The 14,836-nt window shown below is 37.4% G+C and overlaps 1 protein-coding gene across 1 annotated transcript in view; it reads right to left on the minus strand.

The window, feature by feature from the left end:
* DIAPH2 (diaphanous related formin 2) overlaps positions 1-13,413 on the minus strand; it is an 870,032-nt gene extending 856,619 nt beyond the window's left edge. The window contains exons 1-3 of the mRNA XM_015571867.1: positions 13,354-13,413; positions 11,768-11,800; positions 8,838-9,014 (exon numbers count right to left, since the gene is read on the minus strand). Of these exons, the coding sequence (XP_015427353.1) occupies positions 8,838-9,014; positions 11,768-11,800; positions 13,354-13,413 (270 nt within the window). The remainder of the gene's footprint in view (positions 1-8,837; positions 9,015-11,767; positions 11,801-13,353) is intronic.
* Between the last annotated feature and the right edge of the window lie 1,423 nt (positions 13,414-14,836).

The following is a 14,836-nucleotide window of genomic DNA, read 5'->3' on the forward strand; positions in this document are numbered from 1 at the left end:
GACTGAAAAAGTTAGTACTATGATTTAATAAGTGCTGCTAATGATGTTCTTGTTCCACTTGGACCTACATATCTTTGTCAGATTTATGTTTCAACTACAACAGACATCAAAGCAAATATCAAAATAAAATGATCTTGGAACTAAACCTTCTAATTACTGTCTTTTTTTAACAAGACATAAAAAATGGCATTGTCATTGTTCTCACTAAAAAGTTATTAACCATGACAGAAAAAGCTTTTGTGCCATTAATAAATAAAATAAACTCATTTTAAATCATGGAAAGATCGTGTTCATGTCATGCTTTTCTCATTCTTTACTATGTATTTTATAATGTACATAGTATTAGTACATGCATATATGTATATAATTATTAAGTAAAATATATCGGGGTTACTTGCTCAAACATGGGCAAAAGTAGGTTTACGGTTGTGAGTACACGAAACCCAGTTTATTTGTATATTATTGTTATTTATTTATTATTGTATTACATACTATTATTAATAGAGGCCCAGTACACAAAATTCATGCACGGGAGAGGGGTTTCCCTCAGCCCGTCCTGCACCCTCTCACAATCTGGGAGCACTGGCTCCTAACTGCTCACCTGCCTGCCTTCCTGATCGCCCCTAACCTCTCTGCCTGCCTGATCGCTCCTAATTGCCTCTCTCTGCCTGCCTGATCTCACCCCCAACTGCCCTCCCCTGCCGGCCTGGTTGCTCCCAACTGCCCTCCCCTGCACCTGCTTGCCTGGTTGCCCCTAACCACATCTGCCTCGGTCCCCGCCACCATGGCTTCATCCAGCCGGAATGACGTCCAGAAGGTCATTCAGCTGTCCAGTCTAATAAGCATATTATGCTTTTATTATTATAGATTATTATTCTTGACCTACTTTTTCCCCCTTCCCCACAGGATATGAAGTTAGAGACTACTACAGTAGTCCAGAAGTTGAGAAAGTTTTTCTGTAAAGGATCAGACAGTAAATGTTTAGGCTCTGAAGGTCAGAGGGTCTTTGTCACAGCTACTCAACTCTGCAGTTGTAGCACAAAGGGAGCCATGGACAATATGTAAACAAATGGCCATGACTGGGTCCAATAAAACTTTACTTGTAAACACTGAATTTCATATAATTTTCATCTGCCCTGAAAACATCTTCTTTGATTTTTCCCCCCAACCATTTAAAAATATAAAAAACAGCCCTGGCTGGCATGGCCCAGTTGGTTGGGTGTCATCACATACACTGAAAGGTTGCCAGCTGGATTCCAGGTCAGGGCACATGCCTGGGTTGTAGGCTCGATCCTTAGTAGAGGGTGTGCAGGAGCCAGCTGATTGATGTTTCTCTCTCATCAGTGTTTCTATCTCTCCCTGCCTCTCTCTCTAAAATCAATAAAAACCTATTTCAAAAATTGTTAAATATATAAAAATTCTTACCCCGTGAGTCATACAAAATGAAATCCTACAGGCAAGGCTGGCATCTTTGTCATCTTTCTATTCCCTGTACTTAATAAAATATCTGGCTTTCAGTAGAGAGTTGTCAAAGTTCTCCATGATACATTTGTCTTTGCTTTTTCTTCCTCACAAGTACACCTTGTGTTCTGCTATGTCACCCTTATTAGAACATAAGCTAACTGGAGGGATTTTCTTTATGTCATTCTCTGCGCTCTCTCCCCAGAGCTTAGAACACTGCCTGGCACATAAAAGGCATTGAGCTTCAATGAAATAAATCGTTCAAACTTGAGAATGCTTTAATGCTTTAAGAAATAAAGACTGAAAATTCAGAAGTGGCACTGGGTTTCATAGCATATTCAGGTCTTGAATGTTTCCTCCCTGAGCCCCTGGCACTGGTTTTAAGTATCCACAGTAGTCCACTCCAAAATGTTCCAATACCATGGAAATTGGCTGTTTACTTGCTTGTCTCCCTGACTGAACTCTGAGCTCTGTGGGGGGAAAGGAGGTGTTGCATTCATCTTTGTACCACCAGCATGTAGCATAGGACCTGGCATATTGCCCATATAAATAAATGGTTGTGAAAATGCATTGGCAATCAATACTAATAGAACCTTTCAAACAGTAAAAATATTTTGGAAAACATTTCTATGAACAAACCAAGAAGAGAAGCAGTGAACTGTGGAGTTTACCAGTTACAATCAGAACAAATTTGCAAACCTAGTTCCTTTAACTTCTCTTCATGGGTCTCCTAGCCTACTATTCTGTCAGTTGTAAAACCTTTGGTGAGAATTATACTTGGAAAGGAAATTAAAAAGTGAGCCACATTTAGTTATCTTTTAGACCTGTTTATTGGGTAAATTTTGCTCCTCCTTCCTAAGCTTTTCTTAAGAGTCTGTGTTGACTAGAAATGATGCTGGAGTTTTCTTAGTCTAATGATATGGAGTAAGGATGCTGAAATGAAAATGTAGCCAATGAAAATTAAGCTACCTAAACAATTTCTAGGGATCTAGTCACTTCGGAAAACTATTTTTATGGCTTATTATACATTTTAGGATCTACTTTACCAATAATTTGTTTTAATCTATCTTAACCATTAATTAACATTATTTATGTTGAGAACACTAAAAGGGTCTCACCCAAGCTAACCAACTCCTACAAAACAGGTGTTGAGTGAGAAAGAAGCCCATGAGAGTAGTCAGCGGTGAATAAGCATACTTGGGCTAAAGTACACCGCCTCCGGTTCAGCTATTCTCTTAACTAATGAAAGGCAAAAGTGAGAGAACAAAATTAAAAGCTGAAGTATTATTTATCAAAGTTATATCAGATGGAATATGGAACAGATACCTTAGCATTTGTTGCGTATAACTATATTCTTATTAAATTATAACAAAATGCAAAATACATTAATATAAATTGCTGAATAGCAACAAAGTATAAAACATCAAATTTGCACATGGAATCATATGTTAAACATTGTTATTAATAAATAAAGTTGAAATGAACTGTGTCTAGAAGTTAATAATAAATCATCATAGTCTCATCTTTTGCATATAACCAAACTACTTAATTACCTTTATTAGAATGAAGTCCTTATTAACATATTTATATGAATCTAATGTCACCAGTGCAAGCTGGATCTCCACTCAGTAGATCCTTGTGCTAGCTAATGGAAATTAAATTCCAACTTGAAGACTCAATGTTTATTTTTAAGCTTAAAATGGAAATCCCCTACCACCTCCTCTAGCTCCCCCTAAAAAGAACACCTGCATACAAAAGAGCAACAATATTCAAAAGCAAATGCGAATGTTACAACATATTTATTCCTTGTTCTAACTGCATTAATTCAATTTGGATAAAAATAAATCATCACTATTAAATATTTAACAGTCCTTAACCAGTATACTCAATGTACAAAAACCAGTTTAGGTAGTCTCAGTAAGCTTAAAATGTTGAGTAGTTGCTCAAGTATAGCATTTTTGATTTCCTTACATTTAAAGTGGCAGGGAGGAGATATTTCACCAACACTACTTAAAGAAAATTAAAAATGCCTCTGATTAACATGAGAAATGCTACTAATATTAACCTTATTCAAATTTGAATTTGGGTTAGAGATGATATGTACTACTATATAGTCCAGTCATCCTTTAAAGTTATCCCCCCAAAATGTGGAAGCAGTATTGTTGTTTTGGTTCCACTACTTTTACCCATTTGTGTAAGATTTGAAAACATGACTTTGGGCGAGCAGGGGAAGAGGAATCTTAAAGAGCAATTATAATTTACCCCATGCAGGTAATGATAAAAATCATATAAAAACAAGTGGCTGTTTTTATTTTTGAAAGTTTTAATCAAAGAAACACCTCCTTGGAGGAGTGTAAGGGGGAAAAGGGGGAATATCTGTAATACTTACAACAATAAAGATAAATTTAAAACAAATAAAAAAATAAATACTTCCTAATTTTCAATTAATAGTCAGTGACCATACTCTAAGAACGAAATTCACTTTTATAAAATACTGAAGACACACAGCTAATAAATTGCTTGTGCTCTATAAAATAAGCAATCACCTAAAAGTTTCAAATTTGGAGCTTTAAATCTGTCAGCAATAGCCACTGATACCATTGCTCAGAAGATTTGTCCATTATTGTTCCGTTGAGTACCCACAATATGAAAGATGACATACAATGCATAGAATAGATGACATTCAATGAAACATTCGTAATCTGCTAATATACACTAGTAAAGTAAAACCTAACCACTCAGATCTTTTAGTTAATGAGACTCATTTCATGATTTTACTTAGCTCTAAAGAGCCAAGCGATTTTTTAAATGAATTATTAATAACTAAATAAGATTTCTTATAATCAAATAAAAGTCAATACTTAAAAAAAAACATGTCCTGCAATAATTAAAGTTTTAGCTGAATGTCCCTGATATCTACATCTACAAGTCTGTACAAAGAGAAATACTGTTATAGACATGATCCTCAGGCATAACAAGTTTCAATGATCAGAGTAAGATAGGCTTATAGTTGAATACTAGAGGCCCAGTGGACAAAAATTTGTGCACTCGGGGGTGTCCCTCACCCCGGCCTGTGCCCTTTTGTAGTCTGGGACCCCTTGGGGGTTGTCCCCCTGGTGGCTTAGGCCCGCTCCCCAGGGGATCGGGCCTAAGCTGGCAGACAGACATCCCTCTGGCAGGCCGGGAGCCCTCAGGGGATGTCCACTTGCCAGCAGGGAGCAGGCCTAAGCTGCAGTCGGACATCCTTAGTGCTGCTGAGGAGGCGGGAGAGGCTCCCGCCACCACCGCTGTGCTGGCGGCCATCAGCCTGGCTTGTGGCTGAGCAGAGCTCCCCCTGTGGGAGCATACTGACCACCAGGGGGCATCTCCTGCATTGAGCATCTGCCCCCCTGGTGGCCAGTGTGTGTCATAGTGACCAGTCATTCCCAGTGGTTCTGCTGTTAGGGTCAGTTTGCATATTACCTTTTTGTTATATAGGATAGAGGCCTAGTGCATGGGTGGGGCCGGCTGGTTTGCCCTGAAGGGTGTCCCGGATCAGGGTTGGGGTCCCACTAGGGTGCCTGGCCAGCCTGGGTGAGGGGCTGAGGGCCATTTTCAGACTGGCCACACCCCCTTCAGGGTGGGGGGCCCTACTGGGGTGCTTGGCCAGCCTAGGTGAGGGGCTGATGGCTGTTTTCAGGCTGGCCATGGCCGCGGGCTGGAAGCAGGTATCTGGGATTTATTTAACTTCTATAATTGAAACTTTGTAGCCTTGGTCCCACTGGAAGCCTGGGTTGTCCCTGACAACCCATGTTCCCAGCCCCTCCTTGAGTGGAGGACAGGCCAGTTGGAAGCAGGTATCTGGGATTTATTTATCTTCTATAATTGAAACTTTGTAGCCTTGAGTGGAGCTCAGGGCTGGCCAGGGCAGGTGGGAAGCTTGGCTCCCTCCATCCCTGGGGGCAACCAAGCCTCCTGCTCACTCCAGCTCCGTGACTGCCGCCATCTTTGTGACAGAGTGAGGGTTAATTTGCATATTACTCTTTTATTAGATAGGATTGCCTCTGATTATTTAAGCTTTCACCAAGTTTCACCAAAATATATCATTACCCAGAAATTACAAATAATTGTATCAACAATGTTAAAGTAACTTATTTCTTGTCACGCATTTCAAAGACAGGAGAGGAAATAAAATCAATGTTGGGGGGTGGAGAGGGAAACATTTTAAAAGAGAATGATCAACTGCATCAAATGCTGCCGATAAGTCAATCAAGATGAGACTGAAAACTGAGCATGGGATTCAGCAGCATGAACATCTTTGGTGACCTTGGTAACAGTTTTGATGGAACGGTGAGGTGGAAGCCTGGCTGGAGTAAGTTTAGGAGAGAAAGTGAGAGGTGAGAAATCAGAAGCAATCAATATAAACAAAATTAAGCAAGGTGTTTTGCTTCAAAGGAGAGTAAAAATAAAGCAGTAGCTGGCAAGGGAGATAAGGTCAAGAAAAGGTTTTGTAAAATGAGACAGGTTGTATGCTGCTTGGAATGGCAGAAGACAGAGGAGAAAAATTATTGGGGCAATGTCCCTGAGTAGTTGAAAAGGAATGGAACCTTATACACAAATGGAGGGATTTGGAACATAAAAAGTTCACCTACGGTGACAGGTAGCAAGACAAACTGTGTGAGTGCAGGTACTAAAAGTTGGGTAGATATATATGGTGGTGGAAGTTTTCTTCTGATTGCTTCAGTAAATTAAGCAGCAAAGTCATCAGCAGAGTATAAAGATAAGTAAGAGTTCTGAGGATTGAACATCAAAGTACAGGTGTGAAATAGTCATCTAGGAGCATAGCTGAGGGACTGGAGTTGAAATGTATAAAATAATTGTCTGAAAACATCAGGGTCTATTTGGGGCTTTGGAAAAGCAATGTTTCTGATCATTAATAGGGCATTATTGGACTAGAACAAAACCTGAAGGACAGGAGGAAGACCAGTTAGCAGGCTATTTTAGTATCCTCCAAGAAACAACTAGAGAGGGATATTGTTGAAACTAGGGCAAGAGCACCTAGAGGACATTTGAGGAAACAGATGTAAAAGTCATTGCAAAAGCCAAGCCAGTATGATTTGGCAAGCAACTGGAAGTGACTGAGAACACCAATGGAGTAGAAGATCGCCCGGATGTGTCAAGCTTAAGTAAACTAGAGTAGGGCAATGCCACTAATAAACTCAAAGAACTATTTCAATACTGTAAAAATTAGTAACCAGTTGGGAGATTAAAGCAGTAAGTATAATTTCAGTGAGGCTTGAGTGAAGAGAAGTAAAAATATATATATATATATATATTTCCCTGACTGGTTTGGCTCAGTGGATAGAGCATAGGCCTGTGGACTGAAGGGTCCCGGGTTTGATTCCAGTCAAGGGCATGTACCTTCGTTGCTGGCACATCCCCAATGGGGGGTGTGTAGGAGGCAGCTAGTCAGTTTCTCTCTCATCGATGTTTCTAACTCTCTATCCCTCTCCCTTCCTCTCTGTAAAAAATCAATAAAATGTATTTTAAAAAAAGAGAGAAGAGAGACAAATTAAAAAAAACTATTTAAAAAATTAAAAGTGTTCATCAAGGAATGTTTCTGCTTCTGTTGTTATCATCACTGCTTTGGAGTTATTAAGATAAGGCAACCAAGTGGTAAATTGAGGGGCAATCTAGGTGATCTAGAATATTGGCAACTAAAGAAAGAACTTTATTTGATAAAGAAAGATAATGGAACATATTTATGAAATTACTTGTGCAGAGAGCTTATATACCAGGCACTATTCTATGAATATCACCTCCTTTAATCCTTTAAGATAAGCATATGAGGTAGATCCTTTTATATCTTTGTTACAGTTAAGGAAAACAAAGTGTACAGATGTTTATATAACCTTTGCAAGTTAATGCGATTAATGGCGAAGCCAGAATTCAAATCCAAGTCGGAATGACCCCAAAGGCCTTGTTCATAACCACTACACAATACGTACTTTGTAAAATTAGAAGCCTGGGAGAGAGAGCATAGATTATTTAGGAGAATTTCAGAGTTAAAGATCTTACATAGGTGGAATCATTCCATAGAATGACACAGTCCAAACAAGGCATACTCGTGCCAATAATTAGCTAAATGTATAAGTGCAGAAGTGAGAGTTTAGGAAATCAAAGAACTAAGAGCAAAAAAAGCATGGGGTTGTCAACACAATTGTTGAAATCACCAAAATCAAGGGAAAAGTCAAAAGGATAGCCAGGTGCTTTTATCATCAAGGAAGGTCAGCAGGTAACAAGCTTCACAAGAGAAAGGGTTGCCGAACGATGGTTCAAAGATGGCATGGAAGGAGCAGGAAGAAAACGGCATGCAGGGCTGAAGAGGGCACGAATGGCAGGACTTGTGTTGGGGACAAGCCAGATAGAAGGAACAGTGGCAAGATGGAAGGAATAGTCAAGGAAAAGTTTAAAGATAAAGGGAATTAAGTTTGTCTTCATTCAACAACTTTCAACTGATATTTATTGAAGGCCTATTACCTCCTCGTCTAGGCACAGGAGGGAAACAGTGGGGGTGGGATGGGTGGTGACAAGCTGTTCCATAATGAGCAGAGTAGAAGGGTCTGGATTTGCAGTGATTCGTAACCTTTTATTTTGGTGTGGGTGAAGGGACCTTGGGAACTCCTGTGAACTCTAACTCTAGATAAATAGACATCCACCTGAAAATATTACAATGCTAAGTGGGAGAGAATAAAGAAATCATGAGTCAGGATCTCCACTTCTTTTCTGGTCAAGCAAGCCAGTGTAATATGGCCCAAACCTCATCTCTCTCCTCTCCTACCATAAACTAGTGAATACTCAAAATATGATATTTATTATCTAATATAAGAAATAACATAGACCACAAGCTATAAAATATAAGCAACATGCTAGGAAATGTTGGTTGTGTGACTATTGCTATAGAACAAACTTGGAGGAATTAATATCTCTGCCCCCACTAATGGTTTTATCACTTCTTGCCTCCCAATTCTGTTTCATATACCGAACAAGATACCTTGTGCAGCAAAGAGGACTTAGGCCTGTTTCGCTTTATAGAAACAGGAACACAAATTAGTTACCTGAAAATTTGATTTGATGTGCCAGAGACTACAAAATGCTACAGATCAAAAGTAAGTAAGACAGCCTCTGCTTTTAGGAGCTCAAACTGGAAGAGATAAGTAGGAATGTTAGCTCAAAAAACGGATACTTTTGAAAATAGTTCTGCTGTATCGGCCAAGTTTCTGGTCCATCCTTTATGTGACATAAACACAGTCCATACAAACATACCTACTTAAAACCCAGTGTTATTCTGGGCACATGCATTTTTAAATTACAACAAAAGTAGGGGTCCACCTTACCATCATTTTTTCAAAGAGATCCAGTACTTCCTTTTCTGACAAATTCAAAGATCGTTCATCGTATAATGGCTGAGGTGCTGGAAATTCATTCATCGCTACTTGAGAATCAATAGGATGTTGAATAAGATGTTTTTCTTTTTTGACAGTAGATTTTCTAAAACTTGTAATTCGGTCACGCTGCAAAGGGAAAACAACAACAACAAATAAGCCCTAAAAAGGGGATTGGGAATCACAAAAAAAGGAACTGAAACATCAAAATGGCACTTAGTATGACACACAACATTATTGCCTTTTGACAAAATGTTATTTTAAGCAGCAAGCTCCAGTTAGAGATTGTACTATTTTGAAACCCTGAAGTAGCTCTCCGGCCTCAGCGGTCTGGGGGCTGAAAAGTATTCCTTAAAAAGTAAAACTCAGTTCTCCGTCATTTCTGTTTTGCACAGGAAGTAGGTAAACAAAAAGTCCTGCATCAAAGTCATGTGGGTTATTTCAGGGAGAATGTGTCTTTGTTGGCAACTTTCAAATCATGAGAAAGAGAGAAAGAAAATAAAAAGAGCTTCCGATATCCAGTTCTAAGGGGATGTTATAGTAATGTCTGTCTTCTTCAAGGTGCCAAAAATTGTGACAAGTATCTGTGAATACTTGCTCAGTGTAGCAGTAGAGTATCGTGGTTAAGAGCACAAATTCTGAAGGCAGACTACCCGAATATGAATCTGCCTTTTACTTGCTCAGTTTGCCTGTGCAAATTAGATAGTCTCTGTTTCCTCATCTCCAGAACAGCACAATGAGCCCTAGCCAGTTTGGCTTAATGGATATAGCATCAGCCTGCAGACTGAAGGGTCCCAGGTTTGATTTTGGCCAAGGGCACAAGACTGGGTTGCGGGCTCAATCCCCAGTGGGGGGCGTGGTGAGCAGCCGATCAGTGATTTTCTCTCATCACTGATATTTCTATCTCTCCCTCCCTCTCCCTTCCTCTCTGAAACAAATAAAAAAATATAAAAATAAAAATAAAAAGTAATATAGCACAATGATTTAACATGTCACATAAGTAAATAATGATATTACTTACACCACAGGGTTATTGTGCAATAAAATAAATTGATATGCCCAATGCATTTAGCTGCTATTTATTATTGTTGTTCTTACTATTACTATTATTTCCTCTACGTTTTTTTTTCTGCCCTAAAAAGTAGAACCAACAAGACATCACCTTTTCCATTTACTGGAAACACAACATAAACAGAAATATCTTAATCCTACAAACACTATTATGAAGAACTTGCTATTTAATGGATATTGACTCTGAACCATTGATTCCATGTACAATCTCTAATAATTAGCTTTCTATTTCACATAAAGTGGGTTAACGACTCCAGTTGCACGTAAACAGGCCATTCTGTTTTATACCACAAAACATTAGACATCAAAAATTAGTAAGGACCATAAAACTGAATGCAGCTCGGTTTTATTCTGTTTCTGTTAGGAAGCACACGCACACTGTCAGCTCACGTTAAACAAACAAGCAGACACAGGGCAGATGCAAGGACTGCGTGTCTTCACTGCCAGGTTACCGCGTCCTTATACATTACTTCAACAATACAAAAAGCGTCAAGAAGTCATTACTGCAACTTATGTAAGTTTCTGTTGACCCCCAGTAAAAAAACAAACAGACCTTTCATATTGATTCAAAGAACACTTTTTTTTTTCTTAAAAGGTGTGCTTTGAAATAAATATGAGTAGTTTTAAGCAGCTTATTTAGGATTACAAAAATGATCTTAGTATGTGGTTGCTTGCAAAGAGATTATATAAATCATAATATTCTAGAGCTGGGAAGAAACTTGAAAAATAATCCAAACCAACTCCCTCATTTCACAGAAAAAGTGACTCGCTAAAATCACGAGTCTCTGGTTTCTATCCCAGTGTTCACAGTAAGGTTCATTTTTTTAAAATCATCTTTAACAATATTTTCAAATTTTCTTTAAAAATCTGAGAAAAATTAAGTTGGTTTAGATATGTAGTATATCTTTGAACAACTGAAGAAAAAAATATTAAGCAATCCCAAATAAGCTGAGTACATATTCAACAGTCAAATTTCACTAAAAGATATGGTGGACATAAAAGCATTCAAATATGCAATCAACCGTTAAATCAACAGACCTCTGTTCCTGTCCCTTCATATCATTTAATATTTACTTTTGCAGAGCTGGCTTTTCTACTGAGTAGCATTATTTACATATATATTTGATCTTCCACTATGCCCTTCATTTCTATCTAGAAAACTGGCTTTTGCTTTCAGCTATATCTTGATAAGAAAATGAAGTTAATCTGAATACTTTCACCTCCTTAAATTACTATCAGTATTTTACATTATTTGTAGATAGGCAATTTCACCAAGTAAAAAATTAGCATTGCTTACAATACTGTTTCTTTAAAGTTTAGCTATAAAAGGGCACATTTAAATTTTAAAGCCCATAACTTTTAATAAGGTTTACTGTGATAGATTCAGCTCAAAAATATTTAAGGATTTTAAATATCTGACTAACATAATGAACTTAGCCTCCTTTCTATGTTACATTAATTTCTTCCAATATTCATATTACTAGTTAACATATTCACAGTCAATTTTCTTAAGCTATCAAAAAAGGAAACATCTGGATTTTCCAGAGTGATATTTACAGATTTTTTTTAATTTGGTTAAGGTATATACCAAGATGATAATATCAAAATTTTGTTGAGATTTCATATAATTGTTTTATGTTAAAATTCAAACAAAGACGTCACTCTATTGAAAATTCTTCCATTCTACTGCACTTTGTAAACATCCAAACATTCTGTATCTTACATATATCAATGCTGTAATGTCCACTCACTTTAATATAAAAGCAACATGCATAAGTAATGCAATGACATGCTATTAAAGACCACCTTACCACATCATCTGCCAAAGTTTTTATTTGAATGTTCTATTAAAACCAAAAGAAAAAAAGAAACACCTGTCAATAAGAGAAACTCATAGATAAAACAATAATTGAATTCTCATTTTTATTTTATCAAGTATAACTAGTCAAAAATAATCAGACAGTTTAAATATATTAACAAGCACATTCACATTTTTTTATAAAAGGAAAAAAAAACAACTTTTAAAAAATTTAAAATAAAGGGTGGGGGTGGGGATGTCTATTTGTTTTTAAAGATGGTGCCCAAGGTCCCGAAGTCACATTTGGATCAGACATCATGGCCACAGTGCTCAAACATAAGAAAACATACAGCGAAATCATAAGCCCCTTTCAAGTTTTTTCGAAGTTTTAGAATGAATGATCATGTTTTTACAATAGATAAATTTAAAAATATATATAAATAAGAAGAAAAATGTCATATTTAATAGTAATAAAACATAACACAACAGCTCAGTCTAGAACTCTGTTATATCTGATGGGTGTTTAAAGGACATCTTTATAAATAGTCTAGATAAAACTGAACTTAGTGATTCTTTTAATATATGTCCATTTCTCAAAAACTCCAACACTTTTTATGGATGTGGCTCTCTACTTCTAATGCTGAAAATCATTGGAAATAGTGTATTCTAGTTAATAAAATACAGTGGTTAATAAAAACTACCACATAACATACATAGGCACCATGATTTGAAGAATCAGAATACAGTAATACTAAAGTAATAAAGCAATACTAAAGTAAGCAAAGTAACATCTAATAATTTAGTAATCTTCATGATTCAGAAGATACTTCAAGATCTTACAGTAACATACAATTAGCATGAAGGGCAGTTATTATATTATAAATGTTTTGAACTGCCAACCAAGTGACAAGATTAGGGAAGAAAAGGTTTTGTTTAAATTGCCTGTTAGGAATTGAAATTAACCCTTCTGCTACATCATGTACATTTATTTCCTACAACATAAACTTATGATATACACCAACTTGGTCATGAGTGCTCACATCCCTTTTTACTAAGCAAAATATGGTCTTCTCGCTGATGGGGAGAAGTCCATTATGAGTTTTAAGGAAGTGAGAATTATTTGGTCTCAGGATCTCGTGAAATTGTCTTCAAATAGCACCAACAAAATGCTGTAAAGATCACCTTCCACTCAATCAGCTGGGACAAACACACTATTATCTGCACATTTCATTTTCTACTCTCAATCCATTGATTCCCTCAGGGATCTACACTTCTACATCTTTATACAATGCCTTCACTATATCCTGCTGACACAATTCCCAATCAATCTTTATTGCCTGTGGAAAATAAAAGAGGGAGGGATTAGTTATATCAGAAAGGAGGCTATTTTAAGAGAGATCTCCCTAGGACTATCTCCAGCTGGTATTTTCTCTTTAATTTTCCCCGTGGATTACCGGAAACTGTTTTATGCACAATGACAAGCTTCATGATCTCCTGTAATGTAAAATCAGAGTGCAAAATGTCAAAGCTTCAAACTACCCTGTTAGTTTGAACTAACCCTCAACTACCCTGTTACCATCTGGATATGTATCTGTCCACCTTATTATTAGCCAGATTGCACAGTTCTTCAAGCAACGCCTGCTTTTCTTCTCTTCCCATCCTGTGGGGTTATAAGCTCAAGACTAGAAACAAATCTGTATCTTCAACGTTAGAATGTATATTAGGGGAAAATATAATTTTATTTTGTCAAATTCTCTATGGTAAGGTACACATACCTGTGTAATGTTTTAAATCTATATCTTGGTTTTGAATATAATGTTGACAGTTTAATAGGAGGACAGAAGAAAAAAAGTAATGCTAGTAATATTATCACCTTGTCTATGGGAAGAAACTTGAGTGTTTTTCTCTTTTTTAAGTTAACATATTTTTGTCCATATTAAATCACACATTAAAGAGTTAGAGAATATTAAAATTAGATGGAATTTGAGAGCATCTAGTCAAACCCTCTCATTTTACAAGTGACGAAACTGAAGCTTGAAGACGATGAGTAAATTCCCAAAGGACTACAGATCTGGTTATTACTTGATACTAAATCTTGGTCAACATGTGACCTTTTCAGTGAGTATAATTAAGCTCTAGGACATTAGGACTGAATTACTGAATTGAAACAGTTCATGATAATCTCACATTCAGAGATACCCCTTTGTGGGTAACTGCCCTTTTGCCACCATTACCCAGGGCTCAAGCATCATTGCAAAGAGCATTCCCCTGGGACCCACAGTCCTTCCCCAATACATTTTACATGTCATCTACTAAACTCAATTTGACCAATATACTTTATGCTCTTTGAGTGCTAATCAGCTAGTTATTCTCCATATACAAGCTATATGCTAATTTAGATTATTCAGAATTCTTAACTTTTACATTCCTAATTATTCCTTAATACTGCCAAAATTCTAAAAGTCAGACCACTTCTAGGTGGGTGGCAGGAGGGAAAAATGAGTATACAATTAATAACGCAATGAGCACTACATGAGCAGGAAGTGGGCAAAATGTCTCAGAGGGTCAGACAGACTTTCACAAAGGAGGGTAACATTCATTAATGGTTAGATCTGCATTCCATTTATCCAGGCTTAAGATTCCCATGCCACCTTTCCTTCATTCCCTATAGTCAAGTAGCTGTCAAGTTCCATGGTAATCTTCCTGCATTTCCCTCTTCATCCACACTCAAAACATCCTACTTTAGATTCTAATCATCAGCAAGGCAACTCTCGTAATAATTACCTCTGCTTCCACTCTTTTCTCACTGCCAAGGTCCTCTTCTTAAAGCAGAGATCTGGTTCCAACCACCATCACCTCCTACCTAGATTTCTGGAGTACAGTGGGGCCTTGACTTACGAGTGCCCCGACTAATGAGTTTTTCGAGATATGAGCCATCTCTTGGCCGATTTTTTGCTTTGAGTTGAGAGCTAAAATTCGGGTTACAAGCCAACTTCAGATACCCCACCGCTAGTTGGCACAGTGAATGTCACAGTGAACGCCACATCAGCCCAGCATCACGTGTCTCACTTGTTCACTTTTT

The sequence above is a fragment of the Myotis davidii genome, unplaced genomic scaffold (assembly GCF_000327345.1).
Source record: "Myotis davidii unplaced genomic scaffold, ASM32734v1 scaffold1693, whole genome shotgun sequence".
NCBI lineage: Eukaryota > Metazoa > Chordata > Mammalia > Chiroptera > Vespertilionidae > Myotis > Myotis davidii.